Source organism: Asterias rubens, assembly GCF_902459465.1.
Source record: "Asterias rubens chromosome 8 unlocalized genomic scaffold, eAstRub1.3 super_scaffold_89, whole genome shotgun sequence".
Taxonomy (NCBI): domain Eukaryota; kingdom Metazoa; phylum Echinodermata; class Asteroidea; order Forcipulatida; family Asteriidae; genus Asterias; species Asterias rubens.
Window position 1 is genome coordinate 1,093,128 of NW_022985693.1, and position 26,778 is coordinate 1,119,905.

General features: G+C 37.0%; 1 protein-coding gene across 2 annotated transcripts in view; it reads left to right on the forward strand.

Annotated features, from left to right (window-relative positions):
* The window catches only part of LOC117305537 (AF4/FMR2 family member 4-like), a 97,551-nt gene that overhangs the window by 25,816 nt on the left and 44,957 nt on the right, over positions 1-26,778 (forward strand). For both annotated transcript variants that reach the window (XM_033790418.1, XM_033790419.1), the window contains exon 7: positions 1,153-1,228. In XM_033790418.1, the coding sequence (XP_033646309.1) occupies positions 1,153-1,228 (76 nt within the window). The remainder of the gene's footprint in view (positions 1-1,152; positions 1,229-26,778) is intronic.

Sequence of the window (26,778 nt, forward strand, 5' to 3'; positions counted from 1 at the left end):
AGTAGAAAGATACACACTCCTAACAACCTGTTTTCCTGCAGTTTGGGGTTCATTTTAATCAAGTTTTCATCTCTCATCAGGCCGTATACACATTTGCTCGTCTGTGTTAATGTTTTGTCAGCGCTGATGTTTTCTTAGTGCTTGGGTATGTTTGATTAAGATGAGCACAAGTGTGGATGGCAAGCAATCTGAGTAAAGTGATAGTGTCTGTGGGTTAGTGTCTGCATAAAGAGATTGTCCCATGTTAGTGAGCATCCCTCACCATGTTATTATATGCCTAACAGTCTATTTATGTGTACATCGTATGATGTCAACCTGAGGTCCAAGGGGTATGTAACGATGCCGCTTACTGTATTAAGCAAGAGACCAGTGCCCATACAACTGCTTAAAAAAATTCTGCTAAGCAACAATGGGCAGGATAGTAGTCACAAATTGTACATGATACATAGTATTTTGGTTGTTCACCCTGTTCTTATAAACATGACTTTGCTGTACTTAGCTACTTTTAGTGCTTAAGCAGCTCTGTGAAATGGGGCCCATGTGCTAATGGTACTGAATGTAGCAGAGAATTGTGTACTGCTTTGATAAGTGCATTATTTTCACATATAAATACATAATTAGCTAAGTGCTGTGGGCTAAAAGTAGCAATCTGTAGGTATGTACTTGTATCCTCTTTAAGGCATCTCATTGCACAGCAATTTGTGTAAAGATGTATTCTTAAAACAGGAAAATACACCCATGTTTTAGTGTCTTAGTTCAGAGAATGGTTACATAATTTACATTTATCGTCTCAGATTATAGATTTAGACAATTTTTCTGACATTTTGCTGAATAAATATACATGTGAGAATTGTGTAAAAATTTTGTCTTCACATGCAAGTAGTTAATCAAAAGTTTTTTTATTTTTTCCCATTCTTTCATTGACCTGTTCTGTTAAAATTTCTCTGTCAAGCGCATTTGAACATGTATATGAAAAATGCGCTATATAAATACATTATGATTATTATTATTATTAATGAAAAAAATAAAGCTGCTGTGTAAAGTTTACTCTATGGTTTCTTCTGCCAAATTCTTTTGAAGGTTAGTCTAACTCTGTAAATCCAAATGAAAGTTCTGAAGATGGTGGTTGTTTATGTTTTCCTCCCTGTCCAGAACCAGACCCTTCGCCTCCTGGGAGTCCAACTATAGAGAAAGGACCCAATGACAAGAAACCCACTGTCAAATCAGAGTAAGTATTCACTTTCTGCATTCAGTTATTCAGTTATTTAGGTGTTGCTTTCTTGTTTTTGTATTCTCCCATTGCTGGGTGATTTCTACATTCATGATGTAGCCTAACAATGTTGTGTTTATTGTAGTGTGATGCATGACTTAAGTAACAGTGATATTGGTGAAAATGTGTTTGACTTACTGTGAGAAACAGCCACCTTATTTTTGTGTTTTTGTGAGGAAACAACTTTCAGTACTGCAGTTTGCAGTTGTTTTTAAAAACCTTCCATCTTCTTAGAAAGAATGACCATTGGAGCATCAGGCTGCAAAGATTCAAAGTCCATGGTTGAGGGCTCTATACGCCACATAAGTGAATTATCCAACATCTTGAATTGGCTCTTTAAGAGACAGTGGGGGCTTATGTTTTCACGCTCATCCATTAGAACTACTTGTCCAGCTGACCTAACTGTGGACCAACAACGGGGGCGACATTGCTGTGGGGCTGAGGGTAGGAGCTACATGATGCACATGGTGCTGTCAGGGGCAAGTGAGGGGATTATGGCTAGCTTGATACCTGATCCACTGATATTTGATCAGTCTGATAAGGGAAGACAGGGTAGGCAAGGATACCCAGGGGAAAGCTTCTCATCTAGCCCCGGTTTCTATGTTCTTCTTTTTGCCTTTCAGTAGCCTCGTCTCCTGCATTTTTCTGATGGAATTGGCATTAATTATACTGTTGAATAAAGCATTGTTAAGGGGATATTAGAATATAGTCAGCTACAGCAGCAGATACATGTAAAGGTTGATATAAATTGTGGCTGTGTGTGCGATAATGATGGTATAACAATTATGTGGGAATCTAGGAAGGTATCGTGGATATAATGATAAGGTATCCTTGGAAGAAATAATAATTTAACATGTTAAAAACTACTCCACTTTTTTGTATGCCTTAAAAATTTACTTAATTAAATAGCAATAAATACCAAATAATATTAAAAAAATAAAAAAAAGGAAAAAATTAATCAAACATATCCTGAAACAGATTTTTTTTTATTTATTTAGATACATAAATGCTGCTACAGTACTTTATTATTATTGTTACTGTAATGTTTTGTACTCCAAAGTAGACGTTTTAGATCTTGTGAAGTATCCAGCTCAACTGTCATATTATATCAATCCCATTATAAAGTGTATTGAGCCATAGTAGAAATGATAAGGTAATGACATACACAATAAAACCTTCTCCCAAGTGTTGACAGTGCCCTGTGACAAGAACTCTGTAAGACTAGGCAACATACACACGTACTGCATGTCCCTGGCCCAATAGGCCACAGTAGACCTGGTAATACAAGTATCAATAAGTGTATATATCACTAACGTGCACTGACTAAAGAGCTCTCATCCGTCTTAGTGATTGACCCCGGCTGACATTTTACAGCAAGCCAGCAGCCCTTAATGAGAAGCGAACAAGCATAGACTCTCTCTCTCTTTCTCCATCGAGGACTATTTTCACCCTTCATCTCAGGGGTGTTTCATCACCTTGTTAAATGCGCTGCACCAAGAGCTGCTATAACAGGTCTCAAGTTTGTAGAGTGTGACCCATCCGTAGCAAGCTCACCATCAAGGGAATGTTCTCCTAACATGCTAAGTGTGCTCCCTTACCCCCCTATGTTGTTGTTATTATTTCCCCCTGTATGCCCCTCCGGGGCTGCGCTGTTCCCACCTGCCGAGGAAGTGGAAAAGGCCCAGAAATTGGAGTCCTTCCAGCGTAGCGTAGCGCTAGGTGACTGCTATTAAATTACAAGCCCGGTACAGGCATCAAAGCTAGAAGGAATGAAAGCATTGCGGCTCATCAGGCAAGTAATATTACAATCTCATCCGTAGACTGTGAGTTCCTTCATTCCCACACCACTCATGGCCTTATCAACACTACCCTCCTCCACTCTGACTGTGTGTTAGTGTGTAATGTACCTACTTAGTCTGCCTGTGTGTTTTAGAAATAAATCAGCCTAGATTTAATAAGCTGTATTTTGTTTTGACGACACCTAGTTATTGTTGACATGCACCTTAGGTATCATTAGATGAAGCACTGACAGGGATCTCATCCTAATTAATCTGCATGATGTCTATTAATTGGTAGTTCAAATGTTCATGAATTATGTAAACAATCTTATGGCCGAACTGTTTTTTAAAGGGTTTCGAGTCTTGTCTACTCAGACTCAAGTTGGTTGAGTTGTAACATGCCAATTTTGTTTCTGTAAAATCACTGTATCAGTCACGTTATGAGTCTCTGTATAGGTAAATGTACGTGTAGTTTTTTCCCTGCTGTAGCTATAATCTAGAGGGACTATTAGCCAACTTTCCGAAGGATGCTGTTAATATGAGTCAAGGGTCAGACCTGTCATTCAATGTTATTGTCAATATAAAGGGGTTCTGATGCTGCTATGGTTTTCAATGCAAAGATGTAGAGACAATCAAACGCAGCAGTTAGTGGGATTTGTAGACACTTTGAATGATGTTGCATCCCTGCTATAAATAGATGGCAGTTCTTTTTGGAGCAGAAATTACCTTGGAAAAAAAAACCTACCCAAAACAAATAAAAAACACAACTAAACTTCATTCATGAAACAAGATAAATCTTGTTTCCTGATTTAAATTTATGATCAATTTATGAATTGTTAAATTCTAATCAAAGGCAACCATCTCGGTTTTATTATTTTTAATGAAGGAATTAATATAATACACTCCCTCGTATGAACAAATGTTTGTACATCCCTGTATTGCATGCTATGACCCATGTTCCAAGATGTTTTATTTCTTCCTTAGCACAAAAAATCATATCAGCAGCATCTTACTTGCATTCGGGATTAGAATATTATTTTGTTCCATGCAGTCCAAGTCCTCCTTAACATCCATAATTTACTCGTGGCCAAACAAGAAGGACTATTAAAAGCTACTGACCTTTCCTCAGTAAAAGTAAATCTATCTGTCAACACTGTGACTTCAATCTATGTGAAATAATTACACTTCCACTTTATTTCTTTATTTCAAAGAGCCACTTTGAAGATTCTTAAACATTGTCATCTTACAAGAAATTGTAAGATCTAAAATCTATACTTTTTAGTGTCTATAAAAAACTGAGATTTTGATTGCTGCTTTTCTTGAAATGATTTGGACAAGTCTAAAAACTGAACAGTTTTCACTCTTGATGGAAATTAAATTTGTTCCTCAACGAATAACACAATTTCCTTAACAGGACATCATGATATAACAATGGAGATCACTGACCACAAACATTTGCAACAAAATATAAGCCGAATCATCTTGAAAAAGGTGTTTGTCTTAGGTGAGTTAGGGGTCAAATATGCGGTAACTGCACAATAGTGGCTAAAATGCATTACATCGGCAAGGTATTTTTTCAGAATTTCAGTATTTTACTTTCTGCTTAATTTTAAAAATTTATCAAGAATATAGTATGTTGTTATATCAAGCAACCACATCAAGGAAATTTCATAGATTGTCGAGGAAGACATTCAATTCCCATAAAAAGTAAAAAAGGAAAATGTTTTTCTTGTGTCCAAAACTAGGCACAAAGACATCCCAGCAGTGGCGCGCAGCGCATGGCGGCTCCCTGCACTTGCGCGCCTGGATCGGTCTATATGCATTATAATTGTTTATAATTTACAGGCTAAATATCAAGTTTTTATATTTTTATATCATTAAAAAAGTGACATCGGCGATATGGATATTAAAAAAAGCATAGTTTTTTAGTAGTATTGACGGACCTTGGTGTATTAGAAAAGACAGGTTGAGTTCTGTGCCACTTGGTTTGAAAGTTGTTTGAAGGCTTCATACTCAGTTGACCATGGGAAAGTTATGATGATTAGTTACCTTATAATTATGATGATCTGCAAAGCAAAATTTAATATCATTAAACCTCTGATTTGTCTTCAGATGCATAGTAAACTATACATCAGAATACAGAATCAAACAATTGCTCACACCATTTGTATTGGGGAAAATCTATCATCAATAAGCGAAATGAAATGCATCCACTAATCAAGTTGTATTTCCCCACTATATTGCGTTGTCAAGGACTTGCACCTTATTTAATTATTCATACAGTAGTATAGTGTGCTTCTGTACCTCGGTACCTCGGTGCAATCAGCACTCACAGTGTATGCCAACAAAATGTATGCCTGTTGTCTAGTCTTAAATTCATCTTATTACAGTTGATAGATTTAATACTTTAGTCAGTATAAAAAAAACATGATTTGGGAACTCACTTTGAGCAAAAAGTCACTTTAAAAAAGTATTTGCTATTGCCAGGCTTTGTATTGAGACTGCATCATATTTACCCTCCAGTTTTATTTTATTTTAATCAAATTATTACTGTGATAATTTTTTGGGGGACATCTGTCAACATCAAATTAAACACAAAATCATTGAAAGTTTATGTCATTAAGTTTTTGTCAACGATGATAAAATATCCATTTTGTGGAAGGCGTCTATGCTTCCACCGTTTACTGAATACATTAATATATGCCATCAACTCTTCTCTAAAAATAGAACACCTTCAAGCACCAAAACCTGTAATCTAGAACAGTTGAGGAGTTCTGAATGCAATGAAACATATATGTAATGTAATACTGAAAGAGCCAATGAGCAGAAGCCAGTCATCCCTCCCCCTCAAGCCTATGTTCCACACAAGGTGACTAATCAGTCCGCTATAGGGAACCAGTTGAAGACAGGGTACCTGGCTGTTGACGTATGTATCAGTAGTCCCAGGGATCCTTGATGAGTTATGCGATGATCCAGTGATTCGTAACCAGCGGCTCATTTTGTGATATCGATTAATTACTCATCAGTCTGAGTTTCCTGTGTGCCTTCCTATGTTTTTCCAAGGCATCTTTTACGCTTTTCACTAATTTGCCACACGCCTAAAAGGATGGCTGTGCAATTGGGGGAATCCATACTCATAATATAGGGTCTATTGCATAATGAGGCATTCAATATCAATAAATTGCTGATCAGTATAAATACCGATCAGCAATTAAATCGCTATTGAATGAGTTAATGTTTGATTGCCTCAACAATGTTGCTGAATGTTTGGATTAGAGAATGGCTTATAGGCCTATAGGTTTTGTTATGTAGAATGGTATAACAATCATTATAGTATTGTTATCTACATTATATAGCATATATTAGGTTATTTTTAAACAATGTAATTTATTTGGAGATTTGTTTGCAGTGAAATACCTGATTTAGTCTGGACTATTGTGTTGAATAAATGCAGTTTAAGCCACTTGGATTGATGAATATATTTGATCTTTTGATCTATGGTAACTGTATTGTATAGTGTCTGGCTTTTTCGTTGAAATTACGCGTAATAATGATCACCTTCAATGTCCAATCGATACCAGCTTCCCCCTTCCCTCTGTTGTACTCTTACTCTCTGATTGCAATTCACTTCTACCCTCGTTTGCCAATTCTAGATCTCTTTTCATGTCACAACTTGCATTCATGTAAAAAAAAAAAAGAGAAGAATTGTGGCACCAACGTCAATTAAAGTTCCCTATAAAAATCCCGCTGTAGGTTTTGACAAATTAAAGAATGTATTCCCATATAGTGGTTGTGTCTTGTCAGTTAACCTGGTGCAGAGAATGGCTTTTGTTTTTTTTGCATTTTACATGCAAAATGGGTTTGGAGCAAGTATTTCCGGTGCAAAGTTTCTTGGGAAACGTTAGTTTGTGAGTAGCAGTGTATACCTTCTGTGTTTCTTTAATGAGTCTTACTTGACTTATTACCAGTAGATGTTTGCTTTGGGATCTGTTCCAGTCTTTGATATTTCTATTTTTGGGAGTTGTTTACGTGTTCCTTATATCCAGGGAACGTTAACTGATGAAGTAGAGACTGCTACTGCTTCAGTCTGTTGTGGCTGATGATCAATTCGAAATGACCACAACTATTAATAATTAATTTAGTTATGGAGCTCTGTGTTAATTTATGCATTTGCAGTACATATAGTAGTAGACACTTGGTTGTGTATTATTAAAATTGTAATTATGATTATTTTGTTGAATAACAGCTTGCACCAGTAATTTTGCACACTGTATTTTATCAAAAAGATAAAGTCATCTAAATGCAATTCTTGTACCAGCCAAAACATATTCAAATAAGAAGATATACTCTTTTAAAATTGCAAAGTAGATTTGACTGAATTCACAGGCTTCATCTCTGTGTTCTCCTCAAGTAGTTTAATTTTGCTTCATGTTAAGTGCACTTTATGGGTTGTGTTTTCAGCTGTGTGTGTGAACAGTTCCTCTGGATAGAACTTTTCTGTGTTGATATTTCACTAACAGATAAAATATATTGTATTATTTGGAACTCGTTTGGGTTCAGGGCTAAGTGGGTCACACCCAATGGGTATCAACAACCACCTGGGATGAATGTTCAACTGTCAAATGGGTACCTCTCCAGTCAAAGATCAAACTGGCTGTAAAGCCTAAATTTAAGGGTCAAGGCTAAAGGTGATGAAGACTCCAAAAACACACATGTGACCTCATGAGGTTAAGGCTAAATGTGTGTGTACCTCTGTAATTGTCCAAGTTCTGTGTGAATCTCCCTCCCCCTTCTAGAAATCTAATCCCTGAATAGTACAGGGCTACCTTAATTCTCATGGCTTGGGCTAAATTGGTTTCCCTCAGGGTTTAGATGGTAGCTCACTGCTCACTCATATTGAATCTGACATGTAATTTCATTGAGGTACAGTACTATGTACTTGCATGACTTGTACTGCAGGTGTTGGCTGGTAACACCTAGGGTAGTGGTGGCATTAATATACCCCTGTATGTGGGTGGCCTGATAGGACAAGTAGTGATCAAAGGAGGGTTCATGTAGACCCTAAATATTGATGTAACTTGCCCTGCTTAACTACCCAGATGAATAGTGAAACCATAGTCATTTGCTCTATGGTGAAACTCAACATGCTTCTTTCCTCTGTGCTTATCTGTGGCTGAACTTGCTTACATATAACTTGCAAAGAATGGGTTCCTCTATTGAACCATTCTATTCACAAGGAAGTCACCCCTTGTAAAATTGAAGGCAAATAATTTAATAATCACATTATGGGTCAATCATAAAATGTTTGATAAAGACCATTCTTTTACCCCCAACAATCTTGACGAAGTCTAACATTTAAAAGTGAATGTATGCTTTCCCAGTTCAAAAAGGAAATGTACTTGAATGTACTTAAGTTTATTAAGTTGATACAACTGGAGTTTCTTAGACTCTTTTGACAGGATGGTTAAGAAATAGAATAAGATGTCCCATCTTCAATGGAGGTTGTAATTGGTTTATGCACTTGTGATTGCCCTGAGGGTTTTATCTCCTTCACCCTGGCCTTTTTCATTTGTTGAATCTGCGACTGATTTACGTACATGAATTAGATAGAGACGCCACATCAATCAGTGCATCTGCAGAGCTGCCATTTCTCAGAATCTCAGGAAATCTGTTTATGAAATAGATGTTGTTGCTACTGCTTGCTCTCACTCTCAAAAGGTAGACATGTTCATCTTGATGTAGAGACATGGCCACACTTTGCACCTGTTCTTAATGATATTAACATGGATGAGATGTACTGTTCTGCATCCTCCCTTGAACCAATAAACGTTATCAACAACTCAACCATCTCATTTTGCAAATATTTGCCCTGTGATTTATTAACTTCAAGTAGCCTCAAATTATAGTTTGAATATAAATAAAAAATTGAGCTAGTACGCTGAGTGAATTTGAATATTATTGTTGTTTTTCCCCTACTCCGCTGTGTGACAAGCACAGTCTAGATGGTACTCGAGTCGGGTGGGATTTGAACCCACGACCCTTGCTTTCTAGTGCAGAGTGTGCCCGGTGATAAGATATTCTGTGACTAAATTGGAGTGAATCTTGTCAGTGTTTTTAATTATACCACAGTGCAATCCAGGGTTAGATATTTGATCCAATATACCTTCTCTTAACTCAAATCATATCAGGTAGAAAAATTGAACTATTGGAACATACATACATTATGACTCATATTCTATGTAGGTGAAGGTCACATGCACTTACAATAGATGATGTACTAATGAATAATGTGGCAATCCTGAGGTTAAAAAAGGCTGGGTTGGAATGGAAATGAGCGACGATAGAAGAACATGGAAGTGGTCTGGGACAATTTCATGGCTCTGCTCACCGTAAGCAAAGAATTGGCGCTTGCATCACGTGTTATCCTTTGTTTTGTGTACATGTTTGGTATACTGGCACGGCGCTCCAAAATTTAATATTGGAGTCCTTCGCCGATGATTATAGGATGTTCGCTTCAGATGCTTTTAAAGGCAGTGGACACTATTGGTAATCACTCAAAATAATTATTAGCACAAAACCTTTCTTGGTGACCAGTAATGGGGAGAGTTTGATGGTATAAAACATTGTGAGAAATGGCTCCCTCTGAAGTGCCATAGTTTTCGAGAAAGATGTAATTTTCCACGAATTTGATTTCGAGACCTCGAGTGTAGAACTTGAGGTCTCGAAATCAACTATCTAAACGTACACAACTTCGGTGACAAGGGTATTTTTTCTTTCATTATTATCTCGGAAGTTCGATGACCGATTGAGCTCAAATTTTCACAGGTTTGTTATTTTATGCATATGTTGAGATACAACAAGTGAGAAGACTTAGTCTTTGACAATTACCAATAGTGTCCACTGCCTTTAAGCATCATTTAGAAATCATTCCCCACCCGTTTGTCAATGACGCAATGTCATGTCACGGCAAACAAGATTCGTTTCTCCATGGTGTCATCCACGTTTTTCAGGGTTTATTTTTGGGTGTTCATTTCTGGACAAGTTTCTGCATTAAATTTTGTATTTATTGTGAGATAATTCTACTGATAGAGGATTTATGTGTGAATTACATACATGTAAAACAGTAAATGCATTCCGCTCATGCGCTGTTACAGAATAGTCCAGATTTTACTCTGATTATATTCTGTGACAATGCAGTCATGATTTAAAGCATCCAATATTTGTTACACACTTGATTGGATGATAGAATGAAATAAATTATAGGCTTAGATTGTGATTACTAAAACCCTGACATTTGACAAACAATTATTGTGCATTATGATTACATTAGTATTCCTTTGACAGCAGGCTTCGGGTTGGTTTGACCTTTGACCATAATACACTAGTTGACTAGTTGAGGATAAATGAAGTATTACTACAAATGGTTGAATTGAAAGCATGACTTATGATAAATGTACAAAGTTAATTATTTTGAGTCTTTACAGCTGAGGTTAAGGAGTGAGGTTGCTGCAATGTTGTACAATCATGGATAACAATTGCATGAGATACTTGAATCAACATTTTGTTGAATATCCTTTTTTGTACGATCAGTAAATGTACTCGGCACAGCACGTAGTAAGGACATTATTAGTTAGTAATGTAGAAGAGGGGGTCTAGACCCACATCATTGTGAATCACTTTACTCTCCCGGCTGCGTATTTAGTCATTGCAGTATGATCGCCTGGGGTCCATAACTCAGGCATCTATCTCGCCTACATGTCAGACAGAATATGTTACATTCTTCCTGTTTAGAGTACAACACTCTACAGGCCCCTTTCCCCCTAGGGTGAAACATCAAAAGGGTTGACCAACTTGATAGAGCTTGGATGTGATTGTGAATCATAACTGACTTTACATTCACTCGGTCATTCACTTTTCTCAGGCTATTTGAAGTAAGCACAGGCCTTGTTGAACTTTGCCCTCGAAGGGACACAGCAATTTTCCTCTGGCAAGGGGCACTTTCATGAGGAAAATGTAAATTTGTTTTGGATCTTAGCAAAGGTCATTACACCATGACTTGCCAACTTAAATTGGGCCATGTAATTTTAATTTGGTCGAGGCCCAATTTGCGCACTGTTATATACAATCATCTGGTAGTGCCCTCTTTTGACTCAATTTCCTCAGGCCATTGTTAAAACACAGTGACTGTGTTTATATTGCACAATAAAACAGCCTCCTCTTGTGGATTATATGTCCCTCGTCTAACGAAACACAACCTAGGCAAATTTGATTTATTCCCACCTAGGAGATTAGTAGGAAGGAGTTAGGAAGGGAAAGGCGGATGATCAAATGACATTTAGATGCATTGAATGTTTGAACCACTCTAGGCCCCAAAGATTAACACTGCTTCTTGTCACCATTTTCTCTCATTTGTTTATCGATGTGGTTTTGGATATATTTAGGTTGACATTTACTTTAAATCCTGTGGATTTGTTAAGTCCTAAGAGGACATTCTCAACATTGCATGGTCCATTTTTCGGGGTCAATGTGAAATAACATAAATCTGTAAACATGATGTATGGAGAGGAATGGAATTACACTGTTGACATGGTAAATTTGAGTTGATTCCAGTTGACATAGTTTTACAACCATTAGATGTTCTGACAAACAGTTCTAGCTCACTGAAGAAAATAAACAAGTGAGATAGTTGGCATAGCTGTGGGGTAAAAGGTAGTGTCAAACATTCTTCTTGTCAGCACTTGGCAAAAGGTAACATTCCGCTACATGAGTCTGTGAGTCAATGTTTCTTCAGAGTGAGGAAGTACACTCAAGGTGACTTAACTCAGAGACTCATTTGTTTGTTCTTAATGAGTAACTGCAACCAGGATTTATGTCCAACTTGAAGGTTTCTTGGCAGCTTTAGGAATTTCAGATGAGCATTCCTCTACATACACAGTGTTATGGCTCATTTTAATTTAAAAAAAAGAAAAGACACACCTTTTAATAACCTCAAAGTTTTTAACCATTTAAATCTTTTAGACGCTTCAAAGTTACATGGAAGAGTCTCTGTGAAACACCCTTGCCTTGTAGACTATAGTAATTACAGACCTGTCTTGACATTCAATTTGACCATGTATGGCCAACACTTGAACATATGGTGTTGTGATCACTGCTCACATTTCGTTGTCTAGGTGTGATAGACATGAGTTAATCAAGTTGTCTGGACTATCCCCATCATCTCACCCCTATAACCTTCCCTGGACTCAGTAGCCCTTTAGTTCCTTTATTTAACCCACAATGAACCTTTGTCTCAAGGAGCTAGCCACTTGTTGTGACTGTTGGTTTTCCTCTATACAGAGTCTCTGAGGCTCTTCATGTGTCAGACATTATTACAGATATTGTGTGTGATTGACATTGATGACTGTGTTCAATTCAGTCCTAATGCAAAATATGTGATGGCCGTTTTAGGCCTACATGTATTGTAGATAGCACAACCTTACATTTTGGTTGTATTTGGAAAATCTAGCCTCGTCTCATTTACTGCATCAATCCCCTCAACTTGACCCTTTCATTTAATTTATGCATCAGTAATTTGTTTTTCGCTTGATCAACTCATCGTTTTAAACACAATTTAGCCAAATGGTGTTTGATGCTTTGCATAATGTGAAGAACAAGAAGTAACTATAAATATAAATAGTTTTGCCAATTGAAGATTTATAATTATGTCATACATGTAGTTTGCCGTCTGGTAGCAAGACGGTTGTACCCTACCTAGCCCAACACCTCCAACAACACACCCCTCTTCACCCAGTTAGCAATAACCCAGATTCTCTGCCCCAGATCATTCTCCCTGGGGCTGTTGCTAATGTCTCTTAAACCTGATGCTGCTACTGCTGGGTTGTGTGTATGTATGAAGAAGATACTTGTACTTGGGCTCATCAGCTAACAAGAGCGCCTTACCTACAGCAGGAAATGTCTGCTTTCAATAAGGTGTCCAGTATAACCCTGCTAGGCAGCCAGGCTAGGTGAGGGCAAGCATCAGGCAACAAGGCGCTAGATGGGACTGACTGTGTCATGTATGGCTTTAGCAGGTTAATGAATTGGTCACCTTGACGATTGGGTAGCAGTTTCAATCTGCTGGGATGGTCTTATGGAGAAGAGGTGTGGAGGATGAGTGGTGATTGCTACTCCATCAGTGTTGGATAATACACTGGCCTTAATGGCCTTAGAAACAGGCAGAGTCAGATGTTTAAGGGAGATAAATGGCCATTGCGTTAGTATTCAGAAATGATATCAAGTCTATATGAGAAGTGACTGGCACATTTATGTATAAATGACACCTGCTAAGCGGTAGACCTACTCATAGTTCACTGCAAGGTCAACAGTCAAACATTTAAGTTATTAGACATTCCTGAACCTGTTTGCATGGATCTTTCGTTTAGCGGGATCAACTTCATGGGGTAGGTATTTAGTGGGTACTTGGCCCAACATTTTCTGCAAACAATAATTGAGTAAGTGATTGACCATACTATCAAACTAATTGGCGACTTTGAAGATCAACAGTATGGTGTTAATAAAATGCTGAAGAGACAAGTTTTTGTGAATGTTGCTAGGTGTGCTATAATGGTGATTTGACAACCCACGTTCTTGTTTACATACATACTATAGTACTTTCCACTCCTACACAAAGTGAACAAATTGTATTTTTGTCCTTCCCCTTTTGTGATCGCACTCTGAGACTAATCAATAATCTCATAAACATCACCTGCCTTCACTCAAAGCCCTGCACAACATTAGAAGAATTTATTAGAAAAAATTGATCCTGATGAGTGCATGTGTCTGCGGGTTCCACATGTTTGTGTGGTCATTGCTGAAGCCATTTGAGTTTGGTTGCCTAAATTGATGTTAATAAAAGGGAACAGGGTTAGTTAGATGAACCTAGTTATTTCCCAAATATTGCCGCTGGACATTTTTCTGAATGGTAACCTGGTTGTAAAATTAGTAACTTTCCTAATTTTTGTTCTACTTGTCATTAATAATTTACTGCATTCATACAGAGCCCAGTTAACAATTGACTTTAAGCAATTAATAATCACATTTGCATACAAGCAGTGCTGAATTAACTGTGATTTTCACGATCGATTGTTTGACATTTAGCCATGGTTAAAATTTCATATGCAAATGTAAAACATTTGTATAGAAACTAACCTGTTAACACATCCCTTTATTCCTTTTTGAGATTGTGTTTGACGTCATCCCTCGCTAGCCCGTGGAAACAGACCTTGCCTATATCACTGTTGTTATCTTTTTAATTCATGCATAGTGCATTATGTCCAGTTGTCAGGGTTGGTGAAAACATCATACACGCACCAATGGTTTCCGACCTGTGCTGGCACAGTACAGTAGCGCTGTCGCGCTGAATACAAAGTAATAGGGATTGTGTAAGGGGTTATTTTCGCTGGGCTTGGATTCTTGTGCTGTTTTTATCAAGTTGGAATGCAGAGAGCTTTGATTGTTATTTTTGCATTAAAATGTCACTGTGCATGTAAGTGCATATAATTGAAATCAGAAGTGCAGTGACCTTTAAAAGTCTGTGTACATAATTTTGTATTAAAGAATATTTTTTTTACTTTATTTGACTGACTTTAAATAATTAGGATAATGATGAGGATACCTGTTATTGGAAATTGTTGGTCCAGCTTTAATTACATTATAATTATGCAGAACATTCTCTGTAATTTATTACCATTGGCAAGTTTTGTATTTGAAAACGTGGCACTACTTTTTTATTTTTTTCATTTACTGTTTTTAAAAACCTTTCAAATTTGTGTTCAGACCATTGATATCTTGGTTGGTTCACTCCTGTAGGTTTAGGTACATATGAGTAGGTTTGAGTAGTTTTAAAGAAAACAAATTGATTGCTAATTAAAACCTTTGACACAGGATACCATTATCTTTTATTCTTTATGAGTGAACAACTTACTAATTAAATGAAGGAATAATTAATTTTTGTTTGAAGAAGAGGGGATAAAAAGTCAGGCTCATGCTTGGACTCTTCAGCAATATAATTTTACACCCATTTGTGTAATTCAAGCATATATATCTTTCTTTTGTATATAAAAGAAAGTACAACCTGTTTAGAGTTAGCCATAAGATAGTAAACTGGCTGCAGGTATTCTTTAATCTGGTTGAGAGGAGAGCAACAAATTTCCCTTTAACAAGTAGCTGCCTGAGCGCTGACGCGATTTCATTTGGTCCTACTTCAATCTGTGTTTTTCTGTTGGCGTAATGCGCCAAATTTCATTATAGTTCCTGTGCCCAGCAGTGAAGCTTAATTGCGTTTTTCCGGAGAAGGTTTTGAACACCCAGTTAGAATAATTATTCACAGGGGAGGGAGAAAAGGAGAGACAAAAAAATTCAGGTGATGGCAAGTACTGGCTTAGGATGGTTTCTGTTTTATAAACAGATGCAATGTATCGAGGATAGGTAAAAAGATCTGTCATTCATGGGGTTTTGATTTGCATGATCCAAGTTAATGACTTCAAATTTAAGGAGGATGTGTTTTGTTGTTATTTTGTTACTGCAAACATTTTGGAGATAATTTGTTTTCTTTTTAGTGATGACAAAACAATTGCACATTTTTATTAAACACTAATTGTAGTTTTTCAGTTTAACATCAAGATTGGTAAAAATTGGCTGTTAATAAAAATATAGCAAACAATGCGTACTCTTGTTTATAAAATCGTTTTTTGTTTTTAATCTTTTTCCGGCTGAAAATACATATTCTCACAAACATACAAAGAACGAATGAAATTGAGAGATTTATCTTGTATAGAAATCTTTGAAGGTGTAGTTGAAGGCATTGACACAATAATGGAGACAATGTAGATAAACGAAGGCATCTGTGGTAAATCGTCAGTACATAAGCTGTAAATTACCCACCAGCCAAGGCCTCCACCATGGAGGTGATTTAATATCCATATTTCTAGCCACGCTTTTTCATTTTACCATAGATCAAATTACAGCCGTGCACTTTCTCAAGTCGTAAATTGAAGTGTGGAGGGAGAAACTGTTGTGTATTAAGACAAGTCATTTTTTTCTCTCTTTCAGTTTTCTTTCTCGCATGATAATTTGTCAGGTTGTGAGATTTTGCCACACAACTGATGTATATGCAGTGGATGTACTTTATGTTGCATGCTGTCAGTTCAATGTTGTGATTTGTTAAGAATGGAAACAATATAATACAGCCTGATTTAAGGATCTTGAACAATCTAAAAATGAACAAGGTCTGTGTGAAGGCCCAAGAACGTTTTTTCATCTTTTTTGAAAATACATTGTGGCAAATAATCACAGCTTATTTCAAAATAAAACCTGACATGTATTGTTTTCCCTTTCTTCACATAACGCTACCGAATTTTAATAGGAAGAAAGTCTCCATACAGTGGTTTGTTTACCATTGTATTCAGGATTTTGTTAAGGTATACTTTAAATAACATTTGATTCATGTAAGAAAAAGTACTGAAACAATGAAAAAAGGAAAATCTGAAGAAAATCTGCTTTACCAAGTGGAAACAATGCTGCTTATTTTGGTTTGACTAGTGAGTTTCTTTCTGTTATAGTGTAAATCAAAATTACCAAGAAGTTCAGGTCACCATTCAAGCAAGTGCATAAAGTGCACTTTACATCATTTGAATGGTATCAACTAAAATACTTAGTTCTGTAGACAAAATGCTCCTACTTTGCCAATAATGTTCAGTTCCCAGACCCCTAGGGCTTTTTCCTATAAATTATTGATTTCCCTCCTTTTTACCTGTGCACCAATCTACTCAATTTCTCTCACCCAAGCTATATAAAATCTTGTTTCTTGTATGAAATCGGAACATGTTGTACCTTTTTGTTTCATTTCAACACTTCAATTCTTTATTACCAGTTACTAAATCTTGTTGTAAATAAATACATTGAGATGGCAGTTGTTTTGTTATTTTGAAGAAGGGGAGGGGATCCATAATTTATGACTAATGTTATTAACTTAATCACAAAATAAACTAAAAAATGTCATATGATATTTAGAGAAACCAAGTAACAAGTATACATACGTGTAGTCCAAAAAGGTTAAGTAACTTGTAGATTCACATTGGCAGTGTCGGATATTTTATACACTATTTTGGAAGTACGTACAATTGTACGAGTCTGTATAATGCATAAACACAATTTCCAGTAGTGCATGACTTGACAGAGTCTTGAATTACTTAGCTTGTCAATCCTGTTCATGAGTTTTTCACATCCCTGGGACTATAAGCTTCTTGCGTCTATACACACTCAGTCTCCTTCTCCCTCTCCTCTCCCTCGCCTCTCCCATCCCAGGGGAAATGGCAATCAATGTTTCTGACTGGAAACCAAAAAGTGCTGAGGGGCCAATGTCACGCTATTGTTCACTCAGACAATACTCAGTAAGCCAACAATGCTCATTTTTCATTTCATTTCATTTCATTTGTTAATTTCACAGGCAAAAATACAAGCACAGACAATAAGAACAGAAGAAAACAAAAACAAGAACATACAATACAATAACAAAAAAAGCAGCACCCCTGAAGGATTTTAAAAAAGTAAACTAAATTACTATCGAGTTAATCTCCTGGTGCCACAATTTACGAAGAGACAAAAAGGGACATTACAGATGGACATTATTAAAACATGGCATACAGTATAAAAATATAGAACTGCAACAGCAGACAATTGCTAGCAAGAAATCCTTAGCATTTTGTATCCATATCAATATGTTAATAAAGGAAATCCAAATGGCAGAAAGAAATTATGTCAAAAGCCTCCTTGAAGATTATATTAATACCTAACATCAAGAGAAGAAATCTAACTTCTTGATAAAATAACGTCAGTTTCCAAGAAAAATATAATTCAGAAATAGAGTTTGTAAGAATTTGTTTTTCACGATGGGCTTATTTGCTAAAAAAAAATAACACAGGTGCTTTTGTTACCTTTTTAAAACTTGTAGCCCAGTGATTTTGTTTTTTCAAAATATTTATATCTGAGAAAACATTAACCATGACTGTTCTTGTTGGTTATGTTATTTCTTATTGAAAATGTCATACAAGTAAATTCTTTGTTTGTGCCCTAAGACAATATTCATGAATGTCAAAGGTGTTTCAAAATTGTTACTGGCAACTGAATACATTTATTGCTATTTTTCTACATACAATTATCTATAGGATGGTTTGAGTATTTGAAATGATAAGACCAGTGGCAGATTGCTGGCAACTAGACTTGATGAGGTGCATTATGTTGTAAATCCTTGGAGCTGATTATATGAGTGATCGAGCAAGCAATTCTTGGGGTGTGATTGGTGCTAGAAATAGCTCTCTCCTGTTAGATACGTGTGTTTGCGTGGGAGGAGAGAGTTCAACTCAATCAAAATGCCTCTCAATGTTGTTATTATATGACCAATCTAGACATTGTAGAATTTTAGGCTATGTTAGATGATATGCTAGCCTAGAGGTTCAAGTAAATCTCTTTTTATTGACAAGCCAGAACAGTTACAATCATTGTTTCATTGATTGTCCTATGTTGTTGTGGTGCTTTGTTTAAATGACACTACTAATTTTGTTCTTTTACTCTTGATGTCCCCAGAAAAAAACCCACTGAACTGAGATTTGATTGCTGTAATTTCTTCCCTCACCTGTTAACCAGCATTTTGATTTCACTTTTGCGTAGAGTCCTAGCCTAATTGCATTGATATCTTATCATTTTTTGAGTGTGCGTGTGAATTAAAATGAGGCCGAGAGCATTGATTGCAAGTGTCATAACTGGTTTGTTGAGCAATCTGTGATTTCTGATTAGGTGTCAGTTGGGTTCCTTTAGGATATCATCAGTGTGTTGGCCAAAATCAGTGCATCATGGTGACTGGTAACATCATTTCCGTTGGGGTGACTTGCCATAGACATGACTCAGACTATCTCATCATTGGTCTCCTTGGATCCAAGTCTCTGTCTCACTATCATTGGGGGAGGGGGATTGTAATGGGGTAAAGGGTTCAGCTCAATATAAATAGTGTTGATGTCTTCTTAAACTGTCTGATGGACTATTTTATGACATTTGCTTCCCTATTTGTTGCTAACACGATAATGTTAACATGAAAAGTATCAATCAGCTTGTGGAATGTGTCTGTTGGAAGAGCTCCTACATGTATGTTGGAAATTGATTAAACCCTATAATTAATATTTAAATAATTAAAGCACTAAGATCTGATGATAGGTTTGTTGTAAAGGTGCAGAGCTCCTCTGCTTTATGTTATGATGAATAGACCAACAGATGGGAGCTATAAGTCATTAGGATGAAATATGGTGTTGATGACATGAGTTAACATGATAACCTCCTATCATAAAATGCTCAATTACAGAGGGTGATGGACATTATTGCAGCTAGAGCACTTTGTAATATCAGAAGGATGGCTTACTGGTTATTGAAGGGATAATAAAACAAAATACTGACATTTTTCAGTCTTCATACACATGACTGCAATGCATTTAATGTGTTTTTTTTTGTTTTTTGTATCTATGTAGGATTATAGAATGTTGTAAGAACAGCTTGTATAGTATCTATTGTTAGTTGTCGATAGTTGAGTTACTGTTTTTTGTAGAATTACTGTTAGTGTCAGTCCGGTCAAAGGGTTATAATTTAATGCATAGAATGTGTCTTGAAAAGAGCAATGACATTTTAAGTCTTTAACCAGCATATGATGTCCGAGGAGTGATAGTTACCTACATGTAAGACTTGTGGTCAAGTCGTTTAGTGTAACACACTTTTAAGCCCCCCTTGGGCCCCGCCCCCTCTGGCAACAAAGGACTGCTCTTGCGAGATAACTGCTGTTGCGCGAGGCTCTTGGCTTCCATAGCCGCGAAAGCAGTAGTCTCCTTGGTGCCAACAGTCTCCTGAGAACATCGCCAGTGCCGCGGAGAGAGTCGGAACGTTATCATCAAGACAAAAATTGTACGACTTGTCAACAAGTCTACCTACATGTGGGCCAATGTACTGTACTTAGTAGTAGAAGTATTATCCAAAGAGGATAAACACTAATTGAAGAAATCTGGATGACCTGAGAAAAATACGGGCAATTATATGAAAGTTATTTTTTCCTTTGTAGGTATTTGTTTTGATTACAGTGTCTCCCTTTTGAGGAAAGGAAACTTTGTAGATTGATTACATGACAGTTTGACACTCACTAATAATATAAGACACAAACAGGTTGTTATGATGTCACATTCAAAACACTTTCAGTCGTCATTCATTGTCATATATGAACACTCAACTGGCTGATTAAATTGAATGTCAATTGTCTTACTAGAAATTCGACTGGAACATGTACTTTACAGTGGTCCTGTAAAGTGACATTGATAATTGTGCATGCAATGGTATCCAGTGTTTATGTAAATGACAAGCATGAAAAAGTGAACTCCATACTTGTATGTTCCTTGCTCTATGCTCATTTTCTTATTGTAAGACAGGGGACAGAATTACAAGCCAGAGTCCTATAATCTATCAACAGAGGGGGCTGTTTGGCCTACCTGTGTAAAGTACAATGAGAGTAAGGTAGTAAACAGAAGGCAGTGTGTGCAACCCTCTGCTCATGGGAAACAACAGCTTGTCCCAGGACGGAAGTCACCAGGACATATCTGGCACCCCCCTTAAAAACATCTCCTCTGGGAGGAAACCATCTTTCATCTAAAACAAATTATCTTTCTCCTTGGTTGTGAGCCAGTAATAAACAACCCCTCTTGGAAAAAAAAATACAAACACAAACGTCCTGCGAGGCGGACTCAAGCAGAGGGGATTATTGAGACTGCACACCCCTTCTAGCTAGATGGTACAACCCATGCGTCTCATTTCCTGTGTGTGCAGGAGGACCCTCTGGTTTGTGTGTGTGTGTATTGCCTGCAAGTTGAGATTGGTAGGTCAGATGGATTGTTTATGCTGAGAGAGAGAGGGAGAGAGAAGTAATAGGCTGATCTGACAATGTAGCTAAATAATAGGAATTCCCTCAGCTTAAAATGTGAGCTACGTACTACGTACAGAGTAGATGACTAGATTGTCATCATCATCAATGCACCCACTCTGGATAATAAGTGTGTTATTCTAACTGGCCATTTGCGTAACGTGCTGGATATATACAGAGATATTTGGCTACATCCAGTGGAATATTCTATTGACCTGATAATGGGTTAACACTTTGGGATCATAACCTGTAACCCAGCCAGCTTGTCAGGAATTTTCTCACTCTAGTCTGTGGTGAAAGCTCTGGATTTGATTACCTAGGTTCTCGGCAATGTGTACGTATCTCATCAGCGGATCTTGGCATTGGATATAATAATTTCCGGACAAAGTGGAAGACATATTTATATATGACATCACCCCCTCTTTCCTCTCAATGTGTCCCTTTTGTTGTTGTTTGTTTTTTCCCTGGTGGCTGTGTATCGATACACCCAGGTGGATTTAATACCTTCATCTTGGATACTTGAACTGTGGATTATATTATTGTGTGGCCATGGCTGGATGTAATAGTACCACCAGGGGGTAGTTTATAACGCATTGCAAGGTAAGGTCCTGTTATGATTACTGACCTTTTAACCAAGTACTGTTTATGGACTTGCTTCAAATCACAGTGCAAATCAATTTTAGACAACTTCCGTATTATTATAATTACATCCTTTCTAATGCTGGTTGAGGATTGATATTCGTGGAGTACTTACTGGACTGTGACGACATACTTTTGACATAATTTCATCTTCTTAAGAACATTGTGATGCAGCATAGAGACAATATTTTACTTTCATCTTAAATTATTTTTATGAACATATATACCCCTTTTGTTGACTAATGTAATTTTTTAGTTACTGCCTATGGTCTGACATTTTGTGTTACACACATGGGGAATCTGACTCTCAAAATGGTGAAAACAAGATGCATTGTGGGTGAATTGAATCAATCGATGGTATAGGTCAGCTCATAGAGAATAACTACAAGTACAAGTGAACTGTCCATTTCCTACTAGCTTATGATAATGATATAGACTACACATTAAGAGAAATAAAATTGTAAAAACTGGCAACCCATGGAGACCATTTGTTTTTGATATTTGAACCACATGGTCATTCCTGTGTATGGTACGTACATAATGGTGGTGATGATTCTGTACCACATGGTCAAACAATTACATATTACGAGATCTGTGTAATGTATATTAACCCTACCCCCTTACAGATGTAGTCCAATCCAAACTCAGTAGTAGACTAGTAGTCAAGGTTACTGTAAAGCTATATATACTGAGCAGGAATTTAGACAAAATATACAGGATGAACTTTGTGACTGTTCACATTGTTTGATTGATAATTAAACCTAATTATACATTCATTTATTGACGTGGGAAGTTTTGACTATGATGATGTCAACAATAATGTTAATAGTGTCACACATCTAAATGGCCACGTTTCCTGAATAAGGATGAATATCATTATTAATTTATTCTCTGAAGTCTTTAATAGATTACTTATGTATAGTTGACTGGTCAATGCAATGATTACAAATTCCTACCAGACCTTTGCACCCTGACTAATACCTTTAGGGTTTTCTCTCATTGACCTCGTTTAGAACTGTTGTCAAAACACACCAGATGTATGGTAGTTGGTTAAAATGTTCCACTGGAAGATGACATGCCACTTCAGGCATGATACTTCAGGGAGGCAATGAAGGTGATTGCCTTGGTTCCCTTGAAATGCTCCGGTAGAAATTTACAATTTCCTCATAGGGTACCCATTACCAAGGAGAAAATGCCTTGTGATTGCCCTTTCAAAATGGAAGCATACAGGCCATTTCTGTACAATATAGTAACAGCCCCTTTAACTCTACACAGAGTCTGTTATTGAGACAAGCATGGTGAAAAAGGCTGTACCACAGTCATTTCTGAGAACTGTTTTAAGTCATATTCATGGAATTGTTTTATGCGGTCTGCTATTCACAGAAATGTTTTGCCCATGGTGTTGTCAACTCCAATGAGAGTGAAAACTAATTAATAATTGCAGATTCTCTTTATTGAAACATGCATTTATCATGCATTATTCCCTTCCAAAAACCTGAATTTTAAGTAAATTATGACACATCCATCATGGGAAGATAATCAAATTTAATAAATTGTTGTTGTCACAAAAGGTTCTGGTATTTAACAGTAGGGAATACTAGTTTATTTGTCAAAGGGGAAGTCAATCATTGTAAGTAAATGTACAGCCAAGGCATTAGTGACGCAACATGAGTGATGATACAATTATCATGAGTATCTATGACATCATACATATCTAGCAAACCAGATTGTACTGTGTTGGGGATCTTAGTTGGTTCAATGCAGACTCAGGTGGTAATATAGTATGTTTAATCATGTGCATGGATTGGGTTAATGAGTACTACCAATTCATTTCATAACACTCGGTTACCAAACTCGTTAAGACTATTCCAGGGTATGATGATTCCAATTATAACACAGGAAAGGCTGACTGTCTGTATAGAGTGCAGACCACAGACAGGCTGTCAAACAGGCAAAGTGGCTAAAAACAATCATTATACAGTCATTTAGTTTAGGATACGTGTAGCTTAGTCATGGGAATTACACCATTTGGCACTAATACATAAAGCAGTCTAGGGGTGGATTTCACAAAGAGTTAAGACTTGTCTTATCTCAGGACTAGCCATATGTTTTTAGTATTCCCATCCTATTAGTCTTAGTGAAATCGACCCCAGCATTTTTATTGAGTTTGACACTTGGCTAATTTTTTTTTAAGCGTCATTATACATTCGTATTAGTTAAAATAACTTAACTTAAGATCTGTTAAGGTTTTCAAAATAGTCATCAGATTTGCTGGTATTTTACAGGGTATGTTTTAACAACGAACAGGAATTGTTTAAATACCCCTTAGTAAACAACTGGGCATACTTTTGTACATGTCTTATACCAAGACCCATTCATTGCTTGTGTTGAGGGCCTTTAATTATACAATCATCCAAGTGCTAATGACTTTGTTCATTCCATGTCTCCTTGTTTGAAGTTTGTTGTCCTGTTGTTATATATATTGATGTATTGATGTATTGTACAAGGATGTCATATTATGCTAGTGATTGTCTTTTGCCCCAATTAATGTGACACACTCCCTATACTTCCCCTGTAGTGTCATTAAATTGGTTACTGATCAGTCCATGATCGGATTATTGTCATGTGTGTAGATCATTGTAGAGTAGGAGTGCCAAGGATTAAGGTCGCACTCATCAATGGTTATTGTGTCTGCACTGTCAGTTGTTAATGCCTCCTACTGTAGTCCAGTCAGTGCCAAGGGGAGATTTGCATACGAGGCACTCCAAAAGTACATGTAATCAAGTTGAAAAGGGTTTTTGGTTTGTTGTGTGTGTTCAAATAAGGGATTCATGTGTGGTGAAGAGGTTTTCAACTAGTGGTTTAATCCCAACGAGGCCTGGTTCTTGATAATTTTACCGAGACGAAGTCGAGGTAAATTATCAAGAACCAGGCCTCGGCGGGTTTAAACCGCTAGTTGAAAATCGATTCAACACACTTTGATTCCAATTCATAAATACCTTTTTGGTTAAAAGGCGTAATAAAGTTAGAAACTCTGTAAAACTTATCCGTTTCCAAGTGCTTGAGCTCTGTATGTTTCCACCTCCATGGTATGTTCAGTATGCATGTACATGTACGATGTCCGTATGCGTGTGTTTTCCGGCTCCGTTCGTGCGCATGCGCGTATAGTATTGGTGCATATTCCGTGGTTTTCCTTTCACACACAGCACGGCCAACTCATCGACAGCGCCTGCTCTCGCCTGTAACAAGAAACGTCTTGCATCAAGACTTGCGCGGAGTCTCCGCTCACAACCGGTTATAAACAAAGGTTTAAACACCCCCACGTGACGCGCTCTCACCCAATAGGAATAGCCAAACTGTCTGAGGTATTTATGAATGCTCTTTTGATTTTTAAAACTTTCAATTTAATCTAAAGGTCACAACAGTCTGTCCATGTTAGTATCATGAAACCATAGAGCATGGATGTGCACGAGGTCCTACACACAGTATTGAATTCTATGGTATTTAACAAAGTTGAGTAGAAAGACATGGGTTGTAATCTCTTTACTTATATCTAGCAGCTAAAGGGTGACTTTAAATTGAATAAGACATAGAACAGTAGACCTACATGAAGCAGCACTTAGGCATGTGTCCCCAAACTCCTGTAGTACTAAGACGATTCTGGTCAGTAGGAAGAGGTATTGAAGTCGTTATCTCCCATTAGGAAACTCCCTATACATTCAGGTATCTAGAAATAGAGCCTTAGGGACTCATATGGAGGATGGAAGGGTTTAAGGGAGTGACACATGGGCAATAATATGGATTGTTTAAATCATACCCATACGCTCAAATGATTTTGTGTACATCTATCAAGGATTGAAATGCCTCTGTATTTGTAGGTTGATAGTTCGCTCTGTATGTTGGGGTTGCAATTGCAGGGCTCTAGATTTGTGGGAAGTTCACAAAACCATGTGTTGTTCAAATGTTTTACTGGACCAGAAATGTGTTATCAGACCAGAATCAAAATTAACCCCAAACTGTCTACACTTTCACATTTAAACTGTTTTTATTGAACAAACATAAATACTCAACAAAGTTTAAATATATTTATCGAACTCAAATGCTAAATTTGAACATAATTTTATGAAGTAAAGATAACTTTGAGGTCTTATTCATTAAAAGTATAAGCGCGCCAGAGTTTTACGGTAGAAGTTTACTGGCCATATATGCTAAAATCACTGGCCTGAGGGCTATGGTCCAGGTAAATTTAAAACTTTGCTTGGATGGATCACCTGATTACGCAATCAACATGTATTGTGCAAGTCCCAGACATGCCCTATTTAGGTTTCCCCAATTCTGAATCTCTTTTTCTGATTTTTTGTCTTCCCTGGGAGATGAGATGAGGTCTTTTTGTAAACCGGTAAGAAACATTGCTCGTTAAACGAACAATACTGACGTCAGGTTTGTGAATCATAACGGATGGTGTTATGTATCCCACATTGTGTCTAATGAACACAGTCTTCATACCTGAATCCTTATACCTTCTTATAGCGGAGACTTAACTCTAACCATTTACTTTGTTACCTAACCCCCAACTACATTGGATTCTAACAATCCTCTGATAGAATGTATTGTGGGAACTACCCAAACAAGACACCCAGCATTAATCCAAGCATGAATCTTGACCAGTAGTGATTCTCGCTACTCTTGATTGTTATCCTTGGTGGTATGTGGCCTTGTTGATGTCTGTAATTTACTGTTACCAAACTCACTGACAGATTGTTGTTATTACTGAAAGAAGGACTGACCAAATACAAGTGCTGGCATTAAGCATCTTGCGTGCAGGTATCCTGTTCACCACTGCTGCTCTAAGCATTTTATTTATGGGGATTCCCTGTATTTTGTACTTTCAACCTTTAAGAGATAATGAATGATATCATCATCTCAGTTATCACAAAACTGCATTAATGTCAAGTTATAATTTGGTTATGCTACAGCTAAAGTGAAACAATGATCATCTAGGCTATTTACTGAGTATTTACTGAGTGTTTGTCATTGCTACATTAATGTTTAGTTGATACCTAATTTTTTCAATGCAATCATCTGGTTCAAGGGTGTCAAATTCCAAG